This window comes from Besnoitia besnoiti, chromosome V (assembly GCF_002563875.1).
Source record: "Besnoitia besnoiti strain Bb-Ger1 chromosome V, whole genome shotgun sequence".
NCBI lineage: Eukaryota > Apicomplexa > Conoidasida > Eucoccidiorida > Sarcocystidae > Besnoitia > Besnoitia besnoiti.
Genome location: NC_042360.1, coordinates 52,940 through 77,937, shown reverse-complemented (window position 1 = coordinate 77,937; position 24,998 = coordinate 52,940). Strand labels below are relative to the sequence as shown.

Sequence of the window (24,998 nt, the reverse complement as noted above, 5' to 3'; positions counted from 1 at the left end):
CACGCATGTGCATAATACCTGCACATGCGGATTCGGACTCGGATTGTGCGGTGCATATACATGCATGAAGTGGTCGGCATACAAACATACAAAAATGTATAAATGCACAAGTAAAAGTATAAACGTAAAACAAACATATATATATATATATATGTATATATATATATATATATATATATATATATATATATATACAACTCGATCCAGATATTTGTGTGGAGTCGTACCGCGGCCTCCGTGGCAGCTTGGAACATCTCAGGCAGGGCGGCTGCCTCGCTCTCCTCCTGCGCGCAGGTGGCCTGATGGAGGAGGAGAGCCTCGACGACGCGGCCGACGTCGACGCGCATCAGTTGAATCAGCTGCGGCAGAATGAGGCGGCCGCGGAGCGAAGGCGGACACGCCGCCAAGCTGCGCACTGCACAGGCGCGCAGCATGGTGATGAAGATCCCGGCGCTGAGGAGACTCGAGGGCGAGGAGAATGGCGCCGCGGGGCTTGAACTCGCGTCGCGCCGCTCTTTCAGCCGCCGTCTTCGTCGCTGCGCCAACATCTCGCGCCCTCGCGCGTTGCAAGTCTCCGCCGCGCGGCGGCGGTAAAAGAGGATGGACACACAGCGCAGCCTGTCTCTTCGCCTCAGCGCGAGACCCGCGTCGCCGCTGGTCTCCGCGACTCCCGCGACACGCTCTCCTCCTCGCTCACAGCCTGCGAATAAAGGCTGCAGGCGGCCGCTCGCCGGTGGAGCGTCCGCGGCGCACCGCAGCTGAAGATGCTCCGCGTGACTTTTCCCGCACAGTCGTCTCTCCCTGCGTCGCGCTGCGATGCGCGGCGAGGCGTGGAGTGGAAGGCACGGCACGAGAAGCTCTGCAGCCCCAGAAGAGGTCGTCTTCGACTCGCGGATGCGCCGGGCGATGGCAAGGGCGAGCCCGACAGAAGCTGCGGGCGCGAGGAACTGGAGCACGAAGCAGAGCGGAAAGCGAAACGAGTAGATGAGCAGATTCGCAGAAGAAGCAGGAAGAAACGCCGGCAGGGCGGCCTCGCCTCTGCACCGCTTCGCGCCCCAAGAGAAGGCCCCTGCGAACGGGCACAGAGTGCCGAGGCGCGAGGCGAGCGTCGAAGGCGCCGAGGCACGAAGTGGGGGGGAAGACGCGGATGGCGTGGAGGACGCGGCGGGTGGGAGGAAGAACGAGAGAGAAGCAACTTCTGAGGCAGGCGACGAGGCGGTCGGTGGAGAGGAAAAAAAGCCCATGTAATGCAGCAGGAAACGAAACACAGACTCCGACGAACTCCGGTCGCTCCGCGGAAACTCCACACAGATCTCCAGGAGCGAGCTGCGGCCTTCGCGTTTCTCAAGCCAGAGGCGCAGCGAGGAGCTGATAGAGACAGAGCACACAGAAATAATGTCGAGAATGCTAGCAAATGTGACTCAGCACTATGTTTGGAGAGCAGACTTCACACGCCAGAAATGCAGATTTCCACGGGGCAAGCCGAGGGCAGCCGACTGCCAAGCCAGCCCCAAGAATACGAAGGAAGGCCGCAAAAAGAAGGATTCTAAGTTCAGCACGGAATTTCGCATTCGCAGGAATGGGTTTCAGATACCCCCGACAGCCCTCTCATCAGGCGCGCCCGTAAATACCGACGCTTCCACGGCGCGCGTTTCCATGTTATGTCTGTCTTCTGAGCTGCTTTCTCTGTTGCCCTCGTGCCTGAGAAGCCTACGCGTCTTCCTGAGTTTAGCCACATCTATCTCACAAAGCTTGCTACACGAAAATGAGCTTTAAAAGAGAGAATAAAGCGGCCGTGCATTGCTTCCTGGTCTGCTGCGCTTGAATGAGAGGCTTTTGTGCGTCGCCTCCTCGCCTTTGAACCCTAAACTCTAACGCCACGGGACCCATCCAAGTCTTTACATCTCCCAATCTGGAATGACAACTCCTGGCTACACGGGCACCGGAAGCGCATCCGTCGAGTTCTTCAAGAAATGCTCAAAGATCGTTTGTCGTGTTAGGAAGTTTACCTTTCTCTTAAGACCTCCGGAGGCCAGCGGAACCGCTGCACGGCCGCCGCGACGAGCGCGAGATCGGCGCCGTGGAAGAGGCTGTCGAGTGAGAAGCGAGAGGAGGGCAGGTTGCCGCGGAGTCTCACATTTGACGTGTCTCTCACGCTGCCTCGTCCTGCACCGCTTCGCCGACCTCTTCTTCGCCCGCGTTCGATTCCTGCTTTCGCGGGCTCACCCCTCGTTGCGGTCTCTCTTTCGCGGCGCGCGGAGGCTTGCTGGATGCCGTTACCCCCGTCGCGAAGCGCCGACGCGCGGAGAGAAGACGACAGCAAAGCGACCGAGGCGGCAGAAGAGCGTGCCGGCGAGATCCAGCGGCACAGCCGGCGGATTAGCGGAAAACGAGAGAAGATAGAGCGACAGGACATTCGCGTATCGAGGTCAGTCATGCGTGACGCAGCGCCGGACATTGCCTGCATAGCTCTTGTCTTTTTGTGTCGCTGGCGCAAAAACACGACTCTCTTTGCTCCACACGCCCCCTTTCCCATCGCCCGCCATACAGCTGCTTTCCTCCGAGTCGCGTCTAGTCGCCTCCCGCCAAGCTGCGCGCTCGCTTCGGAGCTCGCGTCCTGCTTGCTGTCGCCTTCTTGAGCGCGCGGCGAGTCCCGAGAGTTCTCCTCTGCGTCTGTCTGCCGCGGGTGCGCTGAGGGGTTGCGCGGGCTCGCCTCCGCGTTTCGCGCCGCCTGGCGCCTGCGCCTGCGCGCCCCGTTCCCCCAGGAATAGCTTTCGCTCGCGTCGCACAGGCCTGCGCGGTCGCCCGCGCCGCTGTGTCGAGCATTCTCGCTGGCTGCGGCGGGAGACAGGCCTGTACCCTTGGGCACCGCGGCGCCCTGCCGACGCATGCCAGCCCAGGCGCGCACGCGCTCGACTTCGTCGCAGAGGAACAAGCGAATGAGGCAGAGAGGCGCCTCGGAGTTCAGGCTCGCCGCCGCGGCCTCACGGCATCTCGCGCGCCCACCCGACGCTGCGGCGGAACAGCGAGACGGAGCCGCGACAGAGCTGCCGAGCCTCAGGAGCGTCGCGGCGTGTGCGTCTCCGTCGCCCTGGTGGGCGGTAAAGCTGAAGGCGGAGAGTAAGTGTGGGCACGCATGCGCGTCGGCGGACCCCGTTGGCGCCCGCATCGCGCTCGCCTCTAACCTCGAAAACAGTGTGAAAGACGACGAAAGAGACGCGCCGGTAAACATTGCAAAGGCGATGCGCCACTCGGGAAGGAAAGTGAGGCACGAAGCGAGATGCGGCGGCGCGGCATAGGCGTGTCGGTTGTTGGAGTCTAAAACAGCCTCCGCAGAAAACGCGGAAGGGCCTTCTCTCTCCGAACCCCACGCACGACAGTCGCGGGTTAGCGAACCGCGTTCGTCGTCGCTGCTTTCTTCAAAGAAAAACGCGTCGCCTCGCGGCCAGGGGCCGTCGCACCTCGGGAGCGAGAGGCCACATTCCTCCGCGGGTCTCTGCTTCGCCGCGGCGTCCCTCGTGCTCGCTTTTATCCGCTTCACCATAGCCGTGTCAGTCGTCGCCTTCGCGCCCGACTTGGCAAGCCGCGGCTCCTCGCCGCGCTTGCGAACGCGACCCCGCGAGAGGAGAGAGGCCGCGGCGCCACTGCGCGGCGAGCCGCCAAACAGGACAAGCAGCGACTCTGAGAGTAGAAGGAAGTTCTTTCTCGCAAGCGTTTCTTCGTCCTCCCTCGCCCTGCTGCACCGCTTCGCCAGGGCGATGAGGCGCTCCGGCGCGTCTGCAGAAGGCGGCAAACGGAGGGAAGGCACGGAGCAGGAGGACGAGCGTGAGGAGAATCGCGAGAGAGGCAGACCTCTGCACACAGCTGCGGCGCCGTCACCTGGCGCTGCGTGTCCGTGTTGCCTCTCTCTTTCGTTCGGATGTCCTTGCGCTCCTTCACTCTCCGTTCTCTTGGCCTCCGCTCTGTCGGGCGGCGCGCAGCTCGCGCCGTCCGCAGCGAGCGCGGGAGACAGCAGCGAGGGCGCCGCAGCGAGATGCAGAGGACAGGCGCAAGAGGTGAGATACAGCTCGTGTGTTGGCCGTCGAAAGAAGGCCAGGAGGCTACCCACACCTGCGCACGCGGACGCTTGTCGTGCCCGCAAGAAGCAACACACAAGGCAACCGCAGGAGCAATTGAAGAATGTGCGCCGCCCCGCGCCTGAGTCCACCTGCCAGTCGGCCTCTTCCACCTCGTCCCAGCTCCAGGCCTCGTCGCGAGCTCCGACCGCCCTGTCCCTTGGGCCTCTTCGCCTGCGGCTCTCTTCCTCCGACTCGCTGCCGTCGTCTCCCGGGGGCAGGCCTTCGGCCGAGAGGACGGCAAGCGCCGCAGAGAGGCACGCGCCAGCTGCGGAAGCTTGTCCACAGCTCAAACTCTCGAGGATGAACGACGGAGCGAGGAAAAGAGAGCTAGAGGCGTTCCCAAAGGCCGAGAAGCACGAAAAGCGGCAGGTCGCCCCCCGCGGCGACTTCGGCGCGCCAACGCCGCCTCGTGTCTCCTCCTTTGTGCTGCGCCTCCGCCTCCCAAAGGGCTGGATGTCAGCGCGCAAGCCCAACAGCGACTGTCCCCTGTCTGCCTCCGCTTCGCTTCTTCTCGCGCGGCCTAAAAGCCTCTCGCGCCTGTCGAGGGACAATGGCGACCGAGCATAGTCTGGGGCCAGCAACGAAGTGCTTTTCGGCAGTTTTCGCGGTTTCCGTAATCCTGACCGCGGCGGCGCCAGGAGTACGTGAGGGTGCGAGGAGGCCACTGCAGGCGGCAGCAGCGGAAGAAGCAGCAGCGAGGAGAGCGAGCCGACGGGGGGCGACGCGAAGGCCTTGTCTGGGAAGCAGACGGGCACTTTCGGCCTCCACGGCGGGCGAGGCGTTTCCGCTGCCTCTGCCTTTGCTCTCGTGTCCTGCGCAGCATCGACGGAGAGCTTCTCTTTGTCCTCGGCGGCTCTCACTTTGTCGCGATCGATCTCTCGCGCGCTCTTGCTCAGGCGCGCGGCGAACCCAAGGCGCCCAGCGGCGGCGGCGTCTCCGCCCTCGCCGGCGCGTCCCTCTTCCGCCTTGGCGCGCAGAGGAGAAATGGCGGGGGGGGACGAGGGCGCGCGATGGGGCGGCGCAGGCGTCCCTGCCGAGGGAGTGCGAGACAGGCTGCGTGCGAACGGCGAGGAGGCAGGCGAGAAGAAAAAGGTGACCTTCGCCTCCAGCAGCGCCGGTGACACGCGGGCCTGCGAGGCCGGGGGCGGCAGCGGCGCCGCGAGAGGCTGGCGGAAGGTATGGAGCAGCAGAAACAGCAGAAGCTCGCTCGCCCAAGGCGAGTGAGACGCGCCACTGGATGAGCTCTGCGGAGGCGCCTCTGAGAGCGGCACGCCCCAGCTCGGCGCCGCGTGGGCGCGGCTCGCCACGCTCGCCAGGAAGCTGTGCACCGGCAGGACACAGGTAGCCGAGAGAGACACCGACGAGGAAAGGAGACAAGCGGTTGCCGCGACCGAGGCAGCCAAAAACGCGTCCTCCGCCTGAGCGAGGAGCCCGGTCGTCGCGTCAAGGAGCTTCTGCGAGGACGACCCCTGGCCGAACGCCGCGTTTCGCTCGAGGCTTCGGCGGCGGGTGCCTTGCGCACGCTTCTTCGCGGTGTGCTGTCCCGTCCTGCCGTCTCCCTCACGCCGCCCCGTCGAGTCGCGCGCCGCGTCGCGCCCGCGCGCCCTCCGCCAGCCGCCTCCACAGACGCGCGACACGATCTGACCTGCGTTCCAGCCTCCGACTTCGCGAGCGGGGCTTGCCTCCGCCGTAGACGCCGAATCGAAGAGAAAAAAATCCGGCAGCGCCAGCGTGGACGGCACAGTGCGCGATCGCGGCGCCGCGGCCCGCCGGCACGAGAAGAGCGAGAAGAAACTTGATTTCAAAGTGCTCCAGGCCGACGCGTCGCCGCCCGACCTGATGCACTCCTGCGCGCGCCGCGTGCTCTTCGCTGCGGCGGCGACCGACGTCACCGCAGCGCCCAGCGCCGCGCGCTCGGCCGTCTGCAGCGCGAAGAGCCCAGCCGCCAGGCGAGTCTCTCGCACGAGGAAAGGCGCGGCGCGGGCCGGAGAGCAGGGCGGCGAAGCCGCGAGTAGCGCGGAGGGCAGGGGGTCGATGCGCGAGAGGAAAAAGGAGGCGACCAGGGTGTCGCGGTGCACGCGCTGCATCAGAGGGAGCAGGCGGTGCGCGTAGGCGCCTTTCCCCGCGCGGGAGACGGCCGTCGCGCCCCAATACGCAGACATGTTGAAGGGCGACGACGAGTCGAGCTCCGCGGGGTCGACTTCCGCGAGGGGCGTCGCGGGCTCCTGGGCTCTCAGAAAGCTCTCGGTAGCCTCCAAGTCGAGGAGAAAGTCCTTCTGCCCGGCGAAGCTCTCGTGGACGACGCTGGTCCACGTCGAACAGAGAAGCGCGGAAAAGAAGGCCATTTCGTCGTCGCCTAGAGCTGCATGCAGCGCCACAGTCTCCGCGGCGCGCGACGGGCAGCCAGAGACCGGACGACTCGACGTCGAAGACGAGTGAGGGAGAGAGAAGGCGCGAAGCAGGCGCGACCACGCAGAGGCGCGTGGAGGAGCCGCGCGACCTGCGCGAGGAGACGCAAGAGACTGTTCATCAGAAGAGGCGGCAGACGACGCGGCCGGAAGCTGTGACGAGGCGCACGCCAGGAGGACTGAGCTCCGATTGCTTTCTGTTGCGCGGAGACTGTCTGCGCGGCGCATGCCGCCCTCCTCGTCGCTCACTGGTGGTTTCCGCAGAGGCGTGTCGGCCGTAGCGAGGCTCGACGGAAGCGAGTGAGTCGAGGCAGGCGCGGAGTGCGTCGCACAGGAATGTCTCCGGGCTGCCTGTGCTGTGTGACAAGTCTGCGTCGCCCCGCAGGACTCTGCTCCCGTTTCAGCTGAGGGCTCCGCTAAGACATCGCGCAGGAATCCTTCTTGCTGGCTGATCACGCGAAACCACGTCCATACAGGGAGCGCAAGCGAAAGGAAGCCAGGTTCCTGACTCAGGGCACAGACGCCGCGAAGGAGCTCCAGAGCCGCCAGCGCGACCTCCATCAGCTCGTGAGCCGAGATGCGCGACGATGCGCAGGATGAGAAAGTCGTTAGCGCAGCAGTCCACGCGGCGGCGGCCAGCCACAGCAGCGTTTCACCGGGGGAGAGAGCCGCGGCGCAGGCCCCGAAATCCAGGATCTTTTTTCGATGGATATCTCCATCGTGCCGCGCACGCGAGGCACCGCAGCACCTAGACAGGCCGCCTGAAGAGCCCGGCGCCCCCGGATGACGCATGGAGCAGGCGGTGCCTTTGTACTCCACTAGCTCATCGCTGGCCGCGTCTCGCCAGCTTCCAGGTGTCCATGAGTAGGACACGTGTCGCTCGGCGCCTTGTCCTACTCTGCTGCCGCTCCTCCCCGGTGCAGCCGCCGCCCGTCTGTCTGCTTCGTTCGCGTCGTGGCTGCAGGCTGCCTCCGCGTCTGAGCCTGGAGACGCCCACACCCCCGCAGGTGCGTTCCGCGGGCCTAAACCACAAAAGGCGACGCGAGCGTCCTGGAGACCCCCAAACGAGCCTTCGGCTGAGACCATGTCCTTGCTGCTGCCTCTTCGGACGTCTGCCTTGCCCGCGAGCTTGGCGCTGAGTCCTCCTCCACCGCGGGCGCCCTGGAAGGGCCCTGTCGCTTGTGCCGCGTCACATTCGGCCTCTTCCAGCTGCGCAGACGCAGAGGAGAAGAACAGACTGAACAGCGACGAGGCGTGCAGACTCAACACTTCCACGATCGCCTCCTTCCGCCTCGAGAAATCCTCCTGTCTCGACGCAAAGGCTCGCGCCGCCGCGCGCGCGAATCCCGCCGTGGACGCGCCGTCGCCTCCGTCCTCTGCGCGCCTGGCCGCGTCTCTGGACAAGACGAGTAGACCGTCTGAAGCCGGGGAGGCTGCCAGCCACGCGGCAGACGGCTCGAGCAGACTTGCGAGGAGCCTGAGAGTATGCGAGGCTTCCTGGGCATGAGCGGAAGAGGCAAATGCCATCGGGAGACGCGCAGGAACGTAGGCGCGTGAGTCTTTGGTGTCGCGTGACATCTCACATTCGCAGCGCCCCTGTCCCCCCTCTCGCTCGCCTCGCCGCTTTGCAGTGACCGCTCGAATCAGAAGCGCCTGAAAAAAGAGACTCAGCCCCGAGCCTTCCGCTGCACATGGCGCGACAACGGGGGGCGGCGGGGGAAAGGAGAACACGGGGGACGCGTCCGCGCATGCCGGAGACCAAGACGACACAGAGTGCGCAAAACCAGGAGACGTATGAGAGCCGAGGTGCCGCCAGTCGCCTTGATCCATGCCGCTCTCTCCGCTCGCGTCGCTTTCAGACGCCGTGCTCTCGCCAAGCGCCGAGCCAGTCCCCCAGCGAAGGAGCGGCGCCGCGGAGGACGACGCGAAACGTGAGACCGCCAGCCCCGGAGACACCGCCGCAGATGGCGCCACGACGGCGAGAGGCGGCGACGCGCTCTGCATCGGCGCAGCAGAGCCAAAATATGGGGCGAGCTGAGGCACGCCGGAGAGCAGCAGCTGCCAGCAGATCGTCGCCAGGGTCTCGCGGGAGAAAATGAAGGCGAATGAGGAGAAGGACGCAGGTGCCAGGCACGCGTACGGGGCGTCGGAGGCCCAAGAGTTGTCGGGCCTCAGGCCGTGCTTCGGCGAACCGCAGGCAGGCAGCGTGCGCGCCCTGGAGGCCGGAAGTGAGGACGGCGGCGCGGCAAACACAAACTCATCCACGAGCGCATTCAGCGTGGACGATACCCAAGGCCACCCGATCGACGGCGCCTGTCCTCCAGCTGCGCGACGCGCGTCGCTGTCGGCTGCGGGGGGAGAATCTTTGGCTTCGTCTGCGTCAGGTGCGAGGCCTCTGCCGCCTCGACACCCGCGTCGCCTCTCCGCGTCGGACGCCTTCTTGGCATGCGGGTTCGGAAAGTCTCCTTCCCACGCCTCAGCGACGCTCTGGGCGAGCGATCTCGGCACTGCATCGTCGGAGACGGACCTGCGGAGCAGTGGACGGGCAGCTGCAGCGACTTTCTCGGCGCCTGCGAAGCCCCATTTGTGGCTGGTCGCGCTTCTCGGCTCCGCTGGCTCGTCCGCGGCGTCTGGCACTTGGGCGCAGGCCTTCCGCGGGATCTGTGATCTGAAGTAGTAGTGTGCAACGAGCGCTTCTCTCGGCGTTTTTTCAGTGCCCCGCTCGCCGTCGGCAGAGCGCCTCCTCCACTCCCATAGGCCTCTCCGCGCTTCGCTTCTCCGGCGCTGGCGCTCGCAGGCCTCTTCGAATTTCCCTGCGTCGCAAAACGCGCCGGCTGCATTCGCGGGTGCCGCCGTCTCACGCAGACTCTGCAGGTGCATCTTGTGGCGCGTGGCGAGCCGCAGCAAGTCGAGCGGCTCCCGCTTCTTCGCGGCGGACTCGAGCCGCATCGAGACCCCAAAAAGCTGAAGCAGAAACGCAAAGGCGAAGCGCTCGCCAAAGTCGAGTCTTTGACGCGCCTCCTCTCGCCTGCGGCGCTCGCGCTCACTGATAGAGCGGACAACCTCCTGAACATACGCCGCGACGTGCGGAGGCAGGGCTGCGGCAGGCGGGGGCGAGAAGAGAAGAGGCTCCGGAGTGGCGTGCGCCGGCGCAGGCGACGACGCACCCGGCGACCCCGGCGTCTGTAGGGAAGCGGAGGAAGACGCGGGAGGCAACGCCAAGAAGCCGTGAAAATAAATGCGGAGGACGCGCGGGGCGAAGTCCGTCCTGAGGACGTCGCGTGTCCGCTTGCCGATTGCGTCCGCAACGGTGGGGGAGCGCGAGGGGTGGTGGTGGTGGTCGTTTGCGGATGGCGGGGTGAAGGGTAAAAACGAGAATCCAAAAGGCTTCCGGACCCGAGGCCGCGGTGCGTCGCGGCCTCGATCCAGCAGGCGCGTCTTCTCTTCTTCCTCCCGCCGCTTGCCCGTCTCTCGTTGTCTTCTTGCCCTCCCTCCGAGGCACTCTCTGCCCTGAGTCTCTGTGACGCGAGAGCCGCTTGGGTTCGCCTCGCCACCCGCCCCCGCCGGCGCCTCCGGTCCGCGACCGGAGTGGGTCTCTTCGGTCGCGTCCTCGCGCAACCCCCAGTTGAAGCTCTGGATGGGCGCCAGCTCTCCATTGACGCTGAGGGAAGCTGCGTCGGCGCACAGCGACTCCTCGTGCGCAAACACGGAGAACCTGGGAGCGCCTTCCGAGTTGCTTTTCTGCGTCTCAGCCTGATGACCACCCAGCGAGGCTGCCACGCCCTCTCTCTCTGCGCCGTCCCGCGCTTCCCAGCTGTCGCGCGCTGTCGCGCGCCCGCGCAGCCCTCCCGCGTGTTCGTCGCGGTCGCTGCCTTCCGCGCCTCGCGGCTCTTCGCGGCCACGCTCTGCTTTTTCAGCATTTTTTAAGCGATGCAGCGAAGGCGCTGCGCCCGGAAAAGCCGAAGAAGACGAGGACGGCTGCGAGCAGGGCTCCAGCTGCGCCTCCTCGGCGCCCTTGCCGGTCCGCGTCGAAAGCCGTGGCACAGGCATACGCGTGGAGACGGGCTCGCCCGCAGCGGCACAGAAGGGAAGAGGGATGACAAGTGCCAGAGGGCCCCCGTTCAACTGACAAGACTCTAGGAAGTCGCCAGCGCCTTCTTCCCCCGTCTCCGCACCCGCTCCCTCCTGCTCCATCGGCGGCGCTGCCAGGTGGCGTCTTGCCTCCGCGCTGTCTCTTGCGTGGCTCATGGCCTCTGGCGACGCGAAGGCGGACTGCCAGCGAAGCTGCGAGGAGGAGACGCGTGAGGCGTCGGACGCCGCCGAGCAACGGAAGCAGGTGCAGGGAGCGAAGAAGAGCTGCTTGGCTCTGCGGACTCGCTCGTCCTCGCCGACAACGAACGGCTTTCCTCCGTGCTGCCTCGCCAGCAGCAGCAACTGCCTCGACAGGCCTTCGTCTCCTTCTTCTACCAACAACCGCGCAGGCGCGAGCGGGCACGACCCGCATGGAGGCGGCGACGCAGGGGAAAGTGAAGAGAGAAAGCCCGGCGGAGAGGGCGAACTCCACGCCGTCTGGTGCGGCGAAGAGGCAAACGAGAAGCTCGCCTCCTCTGGCTCGTCGTCCGCCTTTTCGGCCTCTGCGTCTCGTACCAGTCCGCCGTCGATCCCGCCGTCGCACCCCTCGCGTTCAGGTTTTCCATGCTCTCGCGCCTCCGCGACGGAAAACGGCGCCTGGGTTCTCTCGCCAGCGAGAAAGCGGAGGGAGTGCGATAGAGACGGGAAGCGCGCACCCGAGGGCGCCGGCGGCGGCGACAGCTCACGCGGAGACATGAACTTGAGGAACTCCCGCGGCGACGCCGACCGCGACTTGGGTGCGGGACGCCGCTCTGCGCCGCTCGCCACCCCGGGAACACGCGTCGCTGTCGACGCTTCAAACACAAGGAGGACCGGCGGCAGCGCGGCGGCGTGCGCGAGCCAAGACGCGGAGGACGCAGACGCGCAAGAAGACAGACGACATCCGCGAGACGACGTCGCGCCGCTGAGGAGCGCCAGGTCGGCGATCTGCCGGCACCGTGACATGCCGCGCTTCGCGGAGAGAAGAAACGAAAGGAGTAAGACGAGGGACGAAATCGTGGCGCCGCCATCGCCATGCCGAGCGCCGCGCGAGCGCGTTCGCCAGACAACGAAGGCGAGTCTGTCGAGGACCATTCGAAGCGAAGCGAAAAGCGAGAGGAGAAACCGCTGGAGCGCCTGGGCGAGTCCGTCACTTAAGCCGACTTCCAGCTGAGGCAGGTGGCCAGTGGCGCTGTGGTGGCGCGTGCCTCGGCCTTCCACGCTCTCCTCGTCGCTGCGCTCGCAGCTGCTTCGCCAGCATTCGCTGCCAGTCAGGAGAGACGCAGCGGCCGGCTTCGCACTCCCGTCGGGCGCGGACGGCGCACACGAGGCAAGCGAGGAGGCGGCGTGGAGAGGCGAGGCCGAGGGCGACGCCGAGCGCACTTTCCCAGGCGGCGAGGAGAGAAGCAACGACCCCTCGCCCGTGCTGGAGCCCGGCACGTGGGCACCGGACGACGAGGCGGAGAAAGACGACGAAGACGAGGCCGGCGACAAGAAGCGCGGAGCTCGCGACACCGCAAACGCGCGCACGCGAGGCTGCGTGGGAAGCGGAAAGAAGGGGCGGAACGCGAGACTCGTGGGCGGTGAGCACAGGCCGGGAAGCGCGGCGCGCATGTCGCCGCCCCTGCGCGCCCGCGGGGACGTTGTGCTTCCTTCGCCCGCCGAAGCGGAGAGTCGGTCCACGCAAGTCGTCACGAGCAGCAGCGACTCGCCGAGTGCGGAGAAGGTCTGCAGGAGGCGGTGCAGGCACAAAGAGGCTCGCGACCCAAGCGTGAGAGAGATCCTAAACCCTATACCTACACTCTACACTAGGCATTCCGCATCTCAAGTGCGCCCCTCTCCGCCTTTTGCCGTTGGTGTCTGGCGACCGCGCGGGTTCGCTCGCGGCTCCGTCTGAAGCGGCCTACTGCCTGGTAGACATACGTGGGCTGAGGCAGCAGCTCGCCCCAATCTATGGTTCGCTAACCCATTACCCGCCTCGATGCGCGTCCCCCGCCCTGCGTCTAATTTTGTTTTGTGTGCAAGTTATTGAACCGTTTACAATAAATTTTAAAACTGGCTATCCTGAATCTAATGGTTTATTTTGTGACGTGTTACCTGCATCAGCGCAGAGAGGGTATCCACCGAGTCCAGAAGCGACGGCGTAGCCCGGAAGAGTCTCCGCAGGAAGCGAAGGACAGTCTCTTGTTTCATCCATAGTTCATCATGAACGTCGCCGAGGCCAGAACCACTGCAGATCGCCGCGAGCGGCGCTGCGAAGGGATCGCGAGGGGACGATAAAGACGCGCGCGGCGCCGCACCGCCCCCCAGCGAGTCACACAGCGCGGCGATGAGGGCGCACGGGGCTTCGGAGAGAGACACAAGATCTTGGAGCGTCCGCAAAAGAAGGCCGCACGCCTGGAAACAGATGGAAAGAGAAACAGAATCGAGACGCTTCCGGGCTGCCCAGACGAGGCCACAACACACTCGAGGCGAATCGGTGCCGTATGCCGCAGCGGGTTAGAAATATGTCTCACCCGTTACGCACCCTTGGCTCCCGCAACCTTCTATCTTCGTTGTCGTGGTCGTCTCTAGCCGGGGCTCCCTCAGTTGTTTCCTTCCATTTCTGAGGCTTGCCATCTCAGGCAGAAAGCGAATGCCCCCTTTATTCGCGGCGTCATCGTCCCTCCCCTTCCTCGTCTTCTCGGGGGAAGCGGGGGGCGGCTCACCTGCCCTACGCCCATCAGAGAGGCGAAGACAAGCGCGGGCTCTCCGCCGCGGGTCTGCATGGCAACCGGCGCCGCCGACGGAAATGATGACGAAGGCGAGAGCGGAGGGCGAATCGAGGACTCGGCAGCGGACGCGCAAGGACGCGGCGCCGCTGAAGAGCGCGGCGACCAGCCTGCAGTAGCGGACGCCTTCGCGCTCCCGCGCTCGAGACGCTCCAGCCACCGTGAAGCAGCGATCTCTGCGAGCTTCTCTGCAACGCACACGCAAGGCGAGGAACACCCCCAATGCTACAACAGAGGGAGCTGGCTACGTCAGCCATAAGTGGAAAGCGAACACAAACAAATGACCCGCAGACCCGCCTGCAAAGATCAGATAATGTTTTAAGTCTCCACACAAGGAATACGCAGTTTCTGTTGACTGCTGACCGCAAACAACAACGGCGGCAGAGGCGCGAGCCAGCTGCCTTCACACGCCGCCCCTTTCTGGGTCTCTCATTATCGGATCCGCGAAGCGAGGCGCCCGCTGGCCGTCGCAGCCTCACGGCCCGAGAGGCGCTGCCGGGCGGCCGAAGTCGCGAGGCGGCCGTGAAGAGGCGTTACCGGCGCAGAAGCAGAAAATACTGATTCCCAGCGACCCCCGTCAAGAAATTTTGCATTCAGTGGGCGCTATTGGCACTTCCCTAAACCAACTGCACGCTTCGCTCGCTTCTTTACCGCATATTTCTTGAGTCCTCACGGAATGCCTCCGCAAACCCGTGGCAGACCTTCCACATACTTTAGCCATTATATATATATATATATATATATATATATATATACATATATTTGCATAGATCGGAATATGCAAGTGAGAGTGTACCAGGCGCGTGTGGGGCCTACCTTGAAGGAGGAAGAGAGCGCGTGCTTCGGTGCGGTTTGGCGGCTCGGTGGAGGGCTGCGTCGCTTGAAGCTTCGCGAGAGACAGGCGCGAAGACCCGAGGAGACAGGCTGAGAACGCCGCCACCGAGCAGCTACACAGATGCTGATAGCCACACAAACAGGCCACAACACGCCTCCTTTTCGAGCCTGCCTCCTCTCTTCTCCGTCTCTCTGGCATGCTGCCCTTCTCCAACGTCCTCCACTGTCGCTCTCTCACTCGGCTCACGCAGAGTTCGTGATCATCGTGTCCCCCGCCCCCGCCCCTCGTTCGCCCACCTCAGCCTGGCTGACCTGCGTCTAGGCTTTCCTCGCTTCCGCCTGTCCCGATGCGCTCATCCCCCCTGTCATGGCTCCCCGTTCTGTTGGTTGCTAAATATGTCTCAGCGTTCCCCCGGAGAGCCTGGGCTGTCTGGCTGCCTAAACGCTCCACGAGTGCGACCTAGCAGACTCCTGTCCCGCGACGGCATCAACTGGTGTCGTCTCCTCTGGACTCTCCGTCTGCTTCCCTCCTTTTCCGGCGGGCTCGCTCGCGCCGCGCGGCCCTCTCTGCGGCTGGTCCCCGACCCTGAACCCTAAACGCTCACCTCCGTTCGGCGCTGAAAAAGCTGCTGGGCGGCGACTGCAGTCCACAGCGCCGGCAGCGAGAGACGCTCCGCGAGACGTCGGGCGCTGTCGGGGATCATGGCGGAAAGCAGTTGCCTCAGCAGCTCCAGCACGTGTCTGCGCGTCGGCGCCCTCTCGCAGTCCTCCCACGACTGAGAAACAGACACACCGAGGAGGTGCGGATATCCACGGGCGTGTGGCGCCCGCTGATCTGTCAAAAGACGAAGGCGCTGCTCGCAACCGATGGAGGGCGGAGTCAATCAACCGCGCACGCGCATGGGCTCGCAGCGAACGCTCAAGCACGATATGTGAATGAGTTTCCCCCTCCGTCCCGCTACAACTGAGGCGAGTATCTCGCACTACGTATGGATTTAAAAGAGACAATCAGAGTAATCTGGCTTCTCGGCTGTTCCACAGTCAACGTGCAGAGACGAAAAAACGCTTCCGGCGCCCTGATACTGTTCCTCGTCCTGCGAGCGGAGGGCCGCCTCGTTTCCGTCGAGCCGTCCTCACCGCCAAAGGGCTCAAAAGGATGCCGCCTAAAGATATAGAACATTCATGTCAAGAACAGTACACATATATGGACGGATATGTAGAATCCCAGGGCGTTTCTTTTTTGCGACGACTCACAAAGACTGAGAAGGGGAGCCAAACCTCCTGGGGCAGATCGGCGGCTGCAGTCTCCTTCTCCCGCGCGTCTGGCTTCTCCTTCGAGCCTCTCTGTTCGCCCTGCCGGCTCTCAGCGTTTCGCTGGTCCCTGGACTCCGCCTGGTTCCCTCCGTCCCCGTTCGCTTCGTCGTGGCCTCCGTGCGCTTCCCGTTGCTCCATGCCCTCTTTGCAGTCTTCCGCGGTGAGGCTCCAGGGCGAGAGGCACGCCGCGAGCTGTAGAAGCCCTTCTTCTTGGCATAGGGCGTGGACGCGCCTCAGCAGCTTTAGCCGCAGCTCGCGGCCTGGAGGCCAGGCGCTTGCCTTATTCTCAGTCGCTTCGCCGCCCCGCCCCTGGCTTGCCTCCCGGCTTCTTGTTCGCCCTGGGCTCGGCGCGGCATCAACTCGCGGGCGCACGTTTTCCGCGAGAGAATCTCGCGAGCTCCGGCGCCGCACCGAGGCTGTCGCGTCGCCCTCAGCGACGGCATGCACACCGAGCGAGACCGGCGGCGAGCGCGACGACGCCGCCAGCGAGGACGCCGAAGACAAGCTGCTGCATATCGGCAGCGTGGGAAGCGAAGGCAGGCGAACGAGCTGTGACGCAGATGCTGCTGAGGTACGCGACGACGCGGACGCCGCCGCACCGGCAGCGCCCAGGAGCGCGCCCACGCGCTCGCGCGCGACGAGCAACCAAATCTGAAAACCAATAGAGGGAAACGAGGGACGCGCAGCTGCACATCCGCTCATCCGCCCACTTTACCGGCGAATCAGAAGAGAGAAAGAAATCGGTATTCGCGGCGACGGATTAAAGCCGCACGAACGGCAGCGGAAGGCAGCACCGGGAGGTGGTGCCGAGGGTTTAGGGTTTAAGGCGAGCAAGCAAACTCCGAGTTACATGCCCCGTCCCGGCTCCAGACGCTAGAAAAGCAAACACCTTCCACGCAGAGAGCTGCATGGGCAACAGCCTCTCATAAACAGTAGCGGCCAGCAGTTCGCGACGCTTGGCCGCTTCACCAACCCAGATAGGACAGTGAACTGCGGCATCCCCCCCCCCCCCCCCCCCCCCCCCCCCCGTTACGCCCCACTTCACCGCGGCACGCCCCGCGTGTTGCCTCCTGCGCGTCGCGCATTTTTCGCTCTTCCTTCGTTTCTCACCTGCGCGGCTGCTTGCCGGCATGCCTTCGTCGCCGCTCGCGCCTGTCGGGATACGTCTACCCTGAATGAGTCTCCCTCTTCTCTTTCTGCGGCTCCGTCTGCTCCAGCGGGCGCTGGGGCTCTGGGCTGGCGAGTCGCCGGTGCGGGTCCTGGCGCGCACGCGCCGCGGCCGGCATCTGCGTCGACGCAGTCCACGGAGCACAGAAGTCTCGCGAACAGCGAAGGCGCCGCCGAGCAGGAGAGCGAGGCCGAAGAAGACGAAGATGCCGTCAGCGAGTGCCCGAGGAGGAAAAGCTGCTCACGCACGACGAAGGCCGCTGCCGCTTTGAGGGCAGGCGCGAACGGCTGAATAGCAGGAGGGCCGTGCGGACTCCAGCCCTCCACGTGAGGCGAGCCCCACGAATCCAGGAAAAGGCCGTATTCGCCGCCTTCGTCTCCAAACAGCGAGACCGCCGCCGCCTCCTCCTCGCGACTACTCGTCCGGGTGAGTCCGCAGTCGCCAGCCGCTAGCCGCGAGGCGCCGGGGCGCCGCTCCCCCCCGCCTCCCCTCAGGGCTCCGGCGGGTGCCGGCAACATGCTCACAGAGCTGCTCTGTGTCCCCACGTCCGCGACGGATGGCGCACTAGGGAGCCTGGCCCTGCCCAAGAGGCGCAGAAGCGACAACCGGCACTTTTTCGCAAACGACGGCGCCTCTGCTGCGCCCTCGGAGATCTCCTCGCTTCGCGCAGACTGCCGGCACCCCTCTCGGCGCTCCGTTCCACGCCGGTCTCGGCTGGCGTGCTCGCTGGCGCTCGCGTTGACACCGCGCGCCCCCTGCGTCGCAGGCGCGGCGCAGAGAGGTCCGCAAGAGACCCGTGCCGCGCAGTGAAGCGCCGACGCGATGGCGACAAACAGCGAGCGCTGAAAGAGTCTGCAGAAATCATGTATGCAAACAAAAAAGCAGCTGAACTGCGGCAACGACACCATCTCGCCAGCGAACAGAGAAGCAACTCCTCGCGTGCGACGCGGAGGTCTCTCTGGTCGACGGCGCAGATCCCTTCAGACATTTGCTGAGCATCCCGCGGTTCACGCAGCGATTGCCAAGTCAGCCGGAAGCTCGAGTGGTAAACGCGGCATGCCCGCCCTACTCACACGCCAAGCGTCAAAGCACGCAAAGCTGAAAAACTCGACAGAACGCCGGCCTGCAATCTACGTCAGCTGCTTCGCCGCGAGCCGCAATCTGCAGCTGAGGCGCTGACGAGGCCACGTGGCCAGTCAACAGACGGCAGCGGAAATACTAGCGTTTCGCTGGATGGTTCAATAGCGCAAGCTAAGCTCTTAACGAAGTCTCTGAACGCGGAAAGAACATACGTGATGAGTTGTGTCTTCAGCACCTCCTTCTGCACGAGCGCCGCGGGGACTGGGGCCTTTGCCTTCAGCCTCTGCCGCCCTTCACCCGCGTGTGCAAACTGAATCAGCTGCGACAAAACGTCAGCCTGAAACGTCTTGGCAAGCCAGCACGTTATTTCCAGGGCCGCTTCTGCGTCCCGGCAGCGGTGTTTCCGATCTTCATCGCTACATGCGCCTTCGCCTATCGAACGCCACGTCTCGGCGCCTCGCTTAGCTCGCTCCGCGTCATGCCCCGCCGTTCGTCTCCGCGTCAAGTGTGAAGACGAGAAGCTGCGGAGGCGCAACGAGCGCCCAGAAGCTCGCTCGCGCGCGCCGACTTCTTCCTCTCTCTGGGCGTCAAGCCGACGGCTGGAGAGGCACGACAACAGCGTGCAAGACGCGCGAGGCGAAGGCGAAGAGACGGCGCAGCGCCAGCCGTCGCTGCAGCAGAGGCGGAGCAGCTGATAGAACAACCCTCTGACGAGAGTCGCCACATGTCCGAGCTCAGCCGAGAACGGTTCCCCAGGGCCGGGTGAAGATGCCGCGGTGGCGCCGAAGCGCTGACGCTCGTAGCTGAGGAAGCGCGCGAGGAGAAGCGCGATGCAGGAGAGGAGGCCAGGCATGTCGTCAAAGATGGCGCCGCCGGCAGATGGGTCCCGCCGCGCCTCTTCACTCAGAAGGCGACAATACCACGGTTGCCTGTACCCGCGGATTTCCTCCGAGGTCGCGCGCGCGAGACGGCCGGTGTCTCCTCTGCGAACGTCTGCTTGTGCCGGCTCGCGTCCTGCGTCATGCGGTTCACTCTCAAGGTCGAAGCCTACAACTTGAGGCGGCTTTCCTCCCTCGCCTGCATGGCGCCTCGGCTCATGCGGATCCGCGGCGTCGGCGACGCTTCCTTCGGGGGCGACGGATCTGCCTCGAAGCGGCAGCGACGAACGCGGCGCGCCCGATCCCACAGCAGGCGTGGCGGGGCGGAGCCCGCGTGCCGACGGCAAGGCGGAGGCGCAGAAGAGCGACGAAGCCAGAAAACGAGCCAAGAAGCGGATTTGCAGGTCAAGCAGACGAAGCAGGAAAACCAGGAGGGAGACGAGCTCCGCTCGCTTGAGCGGCGTAGTCGCACGAAGGAGATCAAGAAGCACCTGAACACATACACCCAAGGCGGCCACCTGCGTGTGAAATAGTTCGGACTGAATCGAAGACATCTTACACGCGTCGGTGCTGAGGTAAACCCTCAACGGGAAGATAAACCCTAAACCCTAAACCGCACTTCACGTATGCCAAAACTCGCCAAAACTCGACTTTGAAAAAACTCAAAAAAGCGCGGAAATACCTTTGGGGACGGCCACCTGACAAGGCCGCGCATGCATCGCTTCTTTGCCCTCACCGACCACCTCGGAGCTTCTCACGCCTCAAGCATATGCCAACGCGTTGTGGTCACATCTGGGTTTGGACGAGATGGTGTGTGATGCGTGAGCACCTCTATGCACTGAAACGCTCCTGACAAGTTTCAGTCTCTCTGAGTTCGGCTGCACGATCTAACAAGATACCTGGAAAACCAGAACTCTCACAGTCCTCTCTGCAGTCAGGCAGTGCAACCTTCCGCGCTAACCCACCCGAGCCCCGCCACTAGAATAGCCACAGACACGAGGCACACAGCTCGACACACAGTTTCGCACCGGGGGAGCATGCGAGGCAAAGCTTCGCAACGTAGAATCGCGGGCCCGTCAGTTCGCCGCCCTTACCCGGCAGCACTTGTGCACAAGCATGTCTTCCAGCACAGCCTCGAAGATGAAGAAGGTTCCGCTATGTGGCCCTGCGTCGTCGAGTCCCTCGGCCGCGTCGGCGCCTTCACTCCCACTTCGGGCGCTCCTGCGGGACTCCTGCCGCGGCGCAGGCTCCTCTGCGGCGGCGCAGGCGACTTCAGTCTGCGAGACGCCCTCGAGCAAGCCGAGGACCCCGCACGCGATGAGCCTGTCGCAGGCGGCGCTCCGCGGTCGCTTCCTCGTCCAGCGCTTCTTCTGCAGGCACTCCGCCGCTTCACAGTCACCGTCTCGGGGGCTGTCTGCGCTGCAGTCGCGGGCGGAGGCAAGTGAGCAGGCGAGAGCGGAGGAGTGCAGCGGCGAAGCGAAGGAATTCCAGGGTGACTCAGAGAAAGACGAAAGAAGCGAGGAGAGGAACTTGAGCGCAGGTGGAGAGAGTTCCGCGGAATCTGACTCGCAGGACAGAAGCGGCTCGACTGTCAAACGCTCGTCCCCTTTCTTGCTGCCGGCCCCACAGGCCGCGGCTACGGGCGCATTCTCATGGCAGTCGAAGACAGCAGACATTATCGAGGGCAGATGCCCAGCCACTGAGAGTCCTGCGAAAAAGAGGAGACGACAGCGGTGGTCCATAAGGCCTGTCGCTGCCCTCGCAGCCTCCGAATTCCGCAACATGCTTCGCCCAGCTTGCCTCAGCAGCCGCCGCGGGCTCGTCTGGGACGGGCTGCTGCGCCACGTGGGGGAGGCGTGCATGGAGCCCGACGAGGCAGACGAACGGAACGACGGCGACGACGAGGGCGTGAGCGACAGACGCGGAGACGGTGGCAGGCCAAACTGCCGGGGCATATGCCTGAGGAGTTCGGCACGGAATCGGGATATGCGTTTTCTTCCGGCGGCCGCGCGAGCCGCGTCTCTCTGCTGCTGTATGAGCGCAACGCTCACGCGCCTCACGACCTCCACCCACGCGCGCATCAGCTCCGTTCCCTCCGCAGGCCGCAGCGCTGGGTTGTCCATACTCCTCCGTCTTCCACGTCCTCTCTCAGCCAAAGCATTCGCGTCATCTGGGTCATTTCTGGGCGTAGCGAGCCGAGAGACGGAGGAGCTTGGCGGCGCGACTGCGGCTACAGGCACGTTCAGCGGAAGCGAGAGCGAAACTGCCAACGCGGTGCGGAGGAAAACGCCTTCGACCCACCAGCCCCAAACGCGCGTGCTGAGCGACCTGGCAGCGGATGCGACCGCGGCCGCGCTCAACGCACCCGCCTTTCTCGCGTCGAGGAGACACACGGGCGACGAAGCCCAGTCGAGCGGCGATGACGGGGAACCCGACGACGGCGAAGTGGGAGAGGCGCAGGAGGGCGGGGAGGACGGCGAGGAGGAGTGACAGCGGGAGGCCGGAAGCGAAGCCTGGCGCCGGGATGCAGTCGTTGCCGCAGCGTGTTTCATGTGTTTACTCGCTTCGCCTGCGTGAGGACGCGCAGCCGACGCCGTCATCCGCTTGCGCGGCATGCGGCGGGACGAGTTGCGCAGGCCTCGCAGCGCGAGAACGAGTTCATGTTCCAAGATCGCGCCGAGACTCTCCACCAGCAGGTGTGGCGCGGAGCCCCTCAGGCCCGGAGTTTGCAGGGGGGCAACTAAAGAGGGACAGTTGGGGAGCAGGAGACGGGGGGGAGGCAGGAGGGTGTGTACCGCAGCGAGGAAGAGCAGCGCCACGTCGCGCAGTTCAGAGAGGACCAGGATCAGCAGAAAACATTGACGGCGGCCTGCGCAGCTGTGGAGCAGCGCCGGGACGCACTGAGAAAAGAACTGTGAGACCCGCACATCCGCTGCGCCCTCTGCGTCAACCACCTGGCTCACGCCCCAAGCCGCAGACGCCGACAGAGCCGACGAGCCCGCCGGCGACACTGAAGACACAGCGAAACGAGGCAAAGGGCCCGCGGAGGCAGGCGAAGCAGAATAATTTCCGCGCGACGAAGTGAGAGCCGCGTTGGAAGACGACACGTAGAGTTCATAGAACACAGTGGCAAGCAGGCAGGTGGCGAGCCGCTGCGGCTGCAGCTCCCCAGTCAAGAGCGACGCGAGGGAGAAGAGGCAGGACGCGAACGCAGACCCTGGCGAGGTCGCGGCAGCCGGCGGCAAAACGCCGAGTTGCAGGCAGCCGGCGAGACACGCTGCAAGGCCGCATATTCGCCCCACCGTCTCATGCGCAGACACATACGTGGCGGAAGGCGAACCAGAATTCGAAGGCGAAACAGACGTGGGCAATGCGGGCGAGCGTGGCGGGCGGCAGGAGAGGCCTGCAGCGGCTTGAGCCCTCTCGGCCTCGTTGCACATGCTTCGCGGAGGCACCGCTGTCTGGTCGCTCTCGGGAGAAGTGAAAGCGTGTGGTGCGCCTGCAGCCCGCCCCGCGACCGCGCCGGGGACTGCCGACGGGCTCTTCGACAGGGCCGCGACCGCGGTCGCACTCGCCAAGAGACAGCGGAGCCAGTGGACGACGAGGGTGTCGAGAAAGGCCGAGGCAATCGCCGTCCCCTGCCCGCTAGTCGAGGGGGGAAGCGACTTCGCCTGAAACATACCGTTTGACTCGAAGGCGGTCGCAGACTCCGTAGTCACCGACATACGCTGAGGCGACACAGGAGGACGCGACAACGAGGCTAAGGGCGAGCAGGACGGCGAGCCGATCGCGTGCGCCCTGGAGAGAAGCAGGGCCGCGCGCCTCGCCGCATTCCCTGTTTGAGCCCACTCAAAGAGAAAACGCAGCGAAGTGCTCTCGTCCTCGTAGTGTGAATGCGCATTTCCTAAAAGCGGATTCTGGGCGTATGCGGAGAGGAAGCCAGAAAGAAGCGAAGCGCGCTCGGCTCTCTTCCTCCGACTTTGAAGAAAGTCTCGAAGCCGCGCACCCTCCGCTTGTCGTCTCTGCTCGGCGGCGTGCCCAGGATCACTGCATGCCTCCAAAGGTCGCTGGAGTCGGCTCCAGAACGCACTCCCTCGCAGCAGCAGCCTTGAGGGTAGAATCACGCCTCTGTGGTCAGTCAGCGACGACGAAGATGCGGAGGAGTCCAACAACGCAAAATCAAAGGGAGGAACGTCAGGCAAATAGAGGAAGTCACACTCTGGCTGCTGTGTCGCCACGAGACAGAAATGCGCCGCCACACCTCCTTGGCCGCTTGCCTCGCGTTCTCGCCGACTGCAAGGAAATGTCAGTTCCCTGAAGCTGCCTCTCCGACTGCGCGGTCGCCCCCAGCCGCCGTCGCCGCCCGTGTCCAGTCTCTTGCCACACAAGCGCTGCATGCGACCTTGTTCCTGGGCGACTATCGCCTCGGTGCCGTCACGCCGGTGACTTCCCTCAGACACGGGCGCTGCGGCCTCTCCGAGCGCAGCGCGAGCTGCCTTCTCTCGTCTCTCCCTTTCGCTGCCGAACGCTCCCTCCGCGGCCCTGTCTGTCCCGCCGCAGGCGGCAGCCGACGAAGCCGAAGAGAGCGAAGCTCCTCCGGACGGCGCCGGCGGAGGAGAGGGCGAGAAGGACGAAGAAACCGCGGCTGGGAAATTCTTGTGCGCCAGGCTCTCCTGAGGCATCCGTGCAAAACGCTCAGTCAACACCGGCTGCATACCCAACCGTGCGCCTCCGCCCAGGCGTCGCTTGTAGACAGTCCTCGCGAAGAGCGCGTGGGCACAGGCCGTGGCCTCTCCTCCAGGTCTCTCGCCCATACAACGCCGGTCGGAAAACCCCTGCGCGGCCCGTCCGTCGCTGCCAGCGGTTCGGTCAGGCTGCGCGGCCAGCGACCCCGAGAACGGTCCGCGCTCAGTCCAAGTGGGAGCCCATTCGTCCGTCGCCGCTCCTCGCGCGACTCCCGCACCGACGGCGACCGAGGATCGAAAAGCCTCCGGCGGTGCCCCCGCTTCGAGCCGCGTCGCGGTCCCCGTCCCCCCTCTCTCCTCGGCTCCGAGCGCGGTCGTTGAGCGCAGCGGCTCCCCGCCCACGGGCCCGGCGGGGGACCCGCCACTGTGCGGCGCGCTCGCGGGCTCAGACGACTGGCGCGCCAGAGGTGACAGCGACGCAGTCAGTGGAGGATCCGGGTAAAGGCGCTCCAGCGAAGGCGAGGAACGCGCACGGGGACCTATGCGGAGGCGGCAGTCACAAGAGGGCGACGCGCCGGGCGACGAGAGGCGCTGAGTGTCTCGTATTGCAAGAAGCGCGCCAGAGAATCGCGTCCAGACGACGGAAGGCAGCCGTTGCAGCGAAAGCGCCAGTAGAAAAACACGTTCGTCCACCCAGGAAAACGAGGCGTGGTGCGCAGTTGAGTCTGTTTCTGCTATCTGCTGCATCTCGTGTCCGCCGGTGCCGGTCATGTCTCGCGCGCCAGTTGCGAACCCCCCCCTGCGCGGCGAGCTCCCTGCCTTTTCTGGCGGCGCTAAAGGCGAAAAGCGCGCAGCACAGACGAACTCGGCGCGCGCGGCGGATAAAAGTAGAGGCGCCTCCGCAGCGCCGGTCCGATCTCCTGGGGCGCCACACTCATGCGCCCTGTCTCCAAGTGTCTCTGCAGGCGGGCTGTCACTCCGACCGTCTGCAGGGGCCGCGCCTTCCCGTGGACTGGATGCGAAGCGGAAGGTCGACGCCTGGTCGGTCTCGCCGCGGCAGTGCGAGCAGGCGTCACGGACACGCAGCCGAGGCGAGGAGGGCGCGGCATCCGTCAGCTCTTCGCTCGACAGGGAGAGGAGACGCCTCTGTCTCCGTCTTCTCTCCCTCGCAAACTGAAGTGCGCAGCCGTCCGCGAACTGAAGCAGCGCCTCTGGTCCGACGATAGAGAGGCTCGCAAAGTACGCGCGCACTGCTGAGGCAGGGGGCTGCAGGGAAAAAGCAAAAACGGCGACGCAGAACGGCGTTTCCCAAGCGCGTGCAGAGAGCGAAACCCGCCCTGCATGTGACTTGCGAGAAGTTGTCCACTCGCGGCGCGGAGGATCATGATCTTTCCACGATCTCGTGTCGCTCCGCCGCAGACAACGACAGAAATGCTAGCTGGCGGCTTCACTGGAGGAGGGCGGGAGCCTCACGTAGCTCCTGTTTTCCAGTTCTTCGGCCCCGCGGCGAATGCGCAAAACCGACGAAAGAGTCAGCAAGGCATTCAACCGGCTGTAAACGCGTTGTCATGTGCAGAAATCACGGCAGTCCTATCGACAGGTGATAAAGCCTCAAATGAATACGACGCCTGG

General features: G+C 64.7%; 1 protein-coding gene across 1 annotated transcript in view; it reads right to left on the bottom strand.

Annotated features, from left to right (window-relative positions):
- BESB_058370 (uncharacterized protein) overlaps positions 1–24,998 on the bottom strand; it is a gene marked incomplete at both ends in the record, with an annotated part of 31,801 nt that overhangs the window by 6,006 nt on the left and 797 nt on the right. The window contains 10 exons of the mRNA XM_029364251.1: positions 228–1,368; positions 2,010–12,364; positions 12,734–13,033; positions 13,345–13,595; positions 14,224–14,365; positions 14,847–15,017; positions 15,496–16,206; positions 16,666–17,575; positions 18,016–19,172; positions 19,776–24,632. Coding sequence (XP_029218959.1) covers positions 228–1,368; positions 2,010–12,364; positions 12,734–13,033; positions 13,345–13,595; positions 14,224–14,365; positions 14,847–15,017; positions 15,496–16,206; positions 16,666–17,575; positions 18,016–19,172; positions 19,776–24,632 — 19,995 coding nt within the window. The remainder of the gene's footprint in view (positions 1–227; positions 1,369–2,009; positions 12,365–12,733; positions 13,034–13,344; positions 13,596–14,223; positions 14,366–14,846; positions 15,018–15,495; positions 16,207–16,665; positions 17,576–18,015; positions 19,173–19,775; positions 24,633–24,998) is intronic.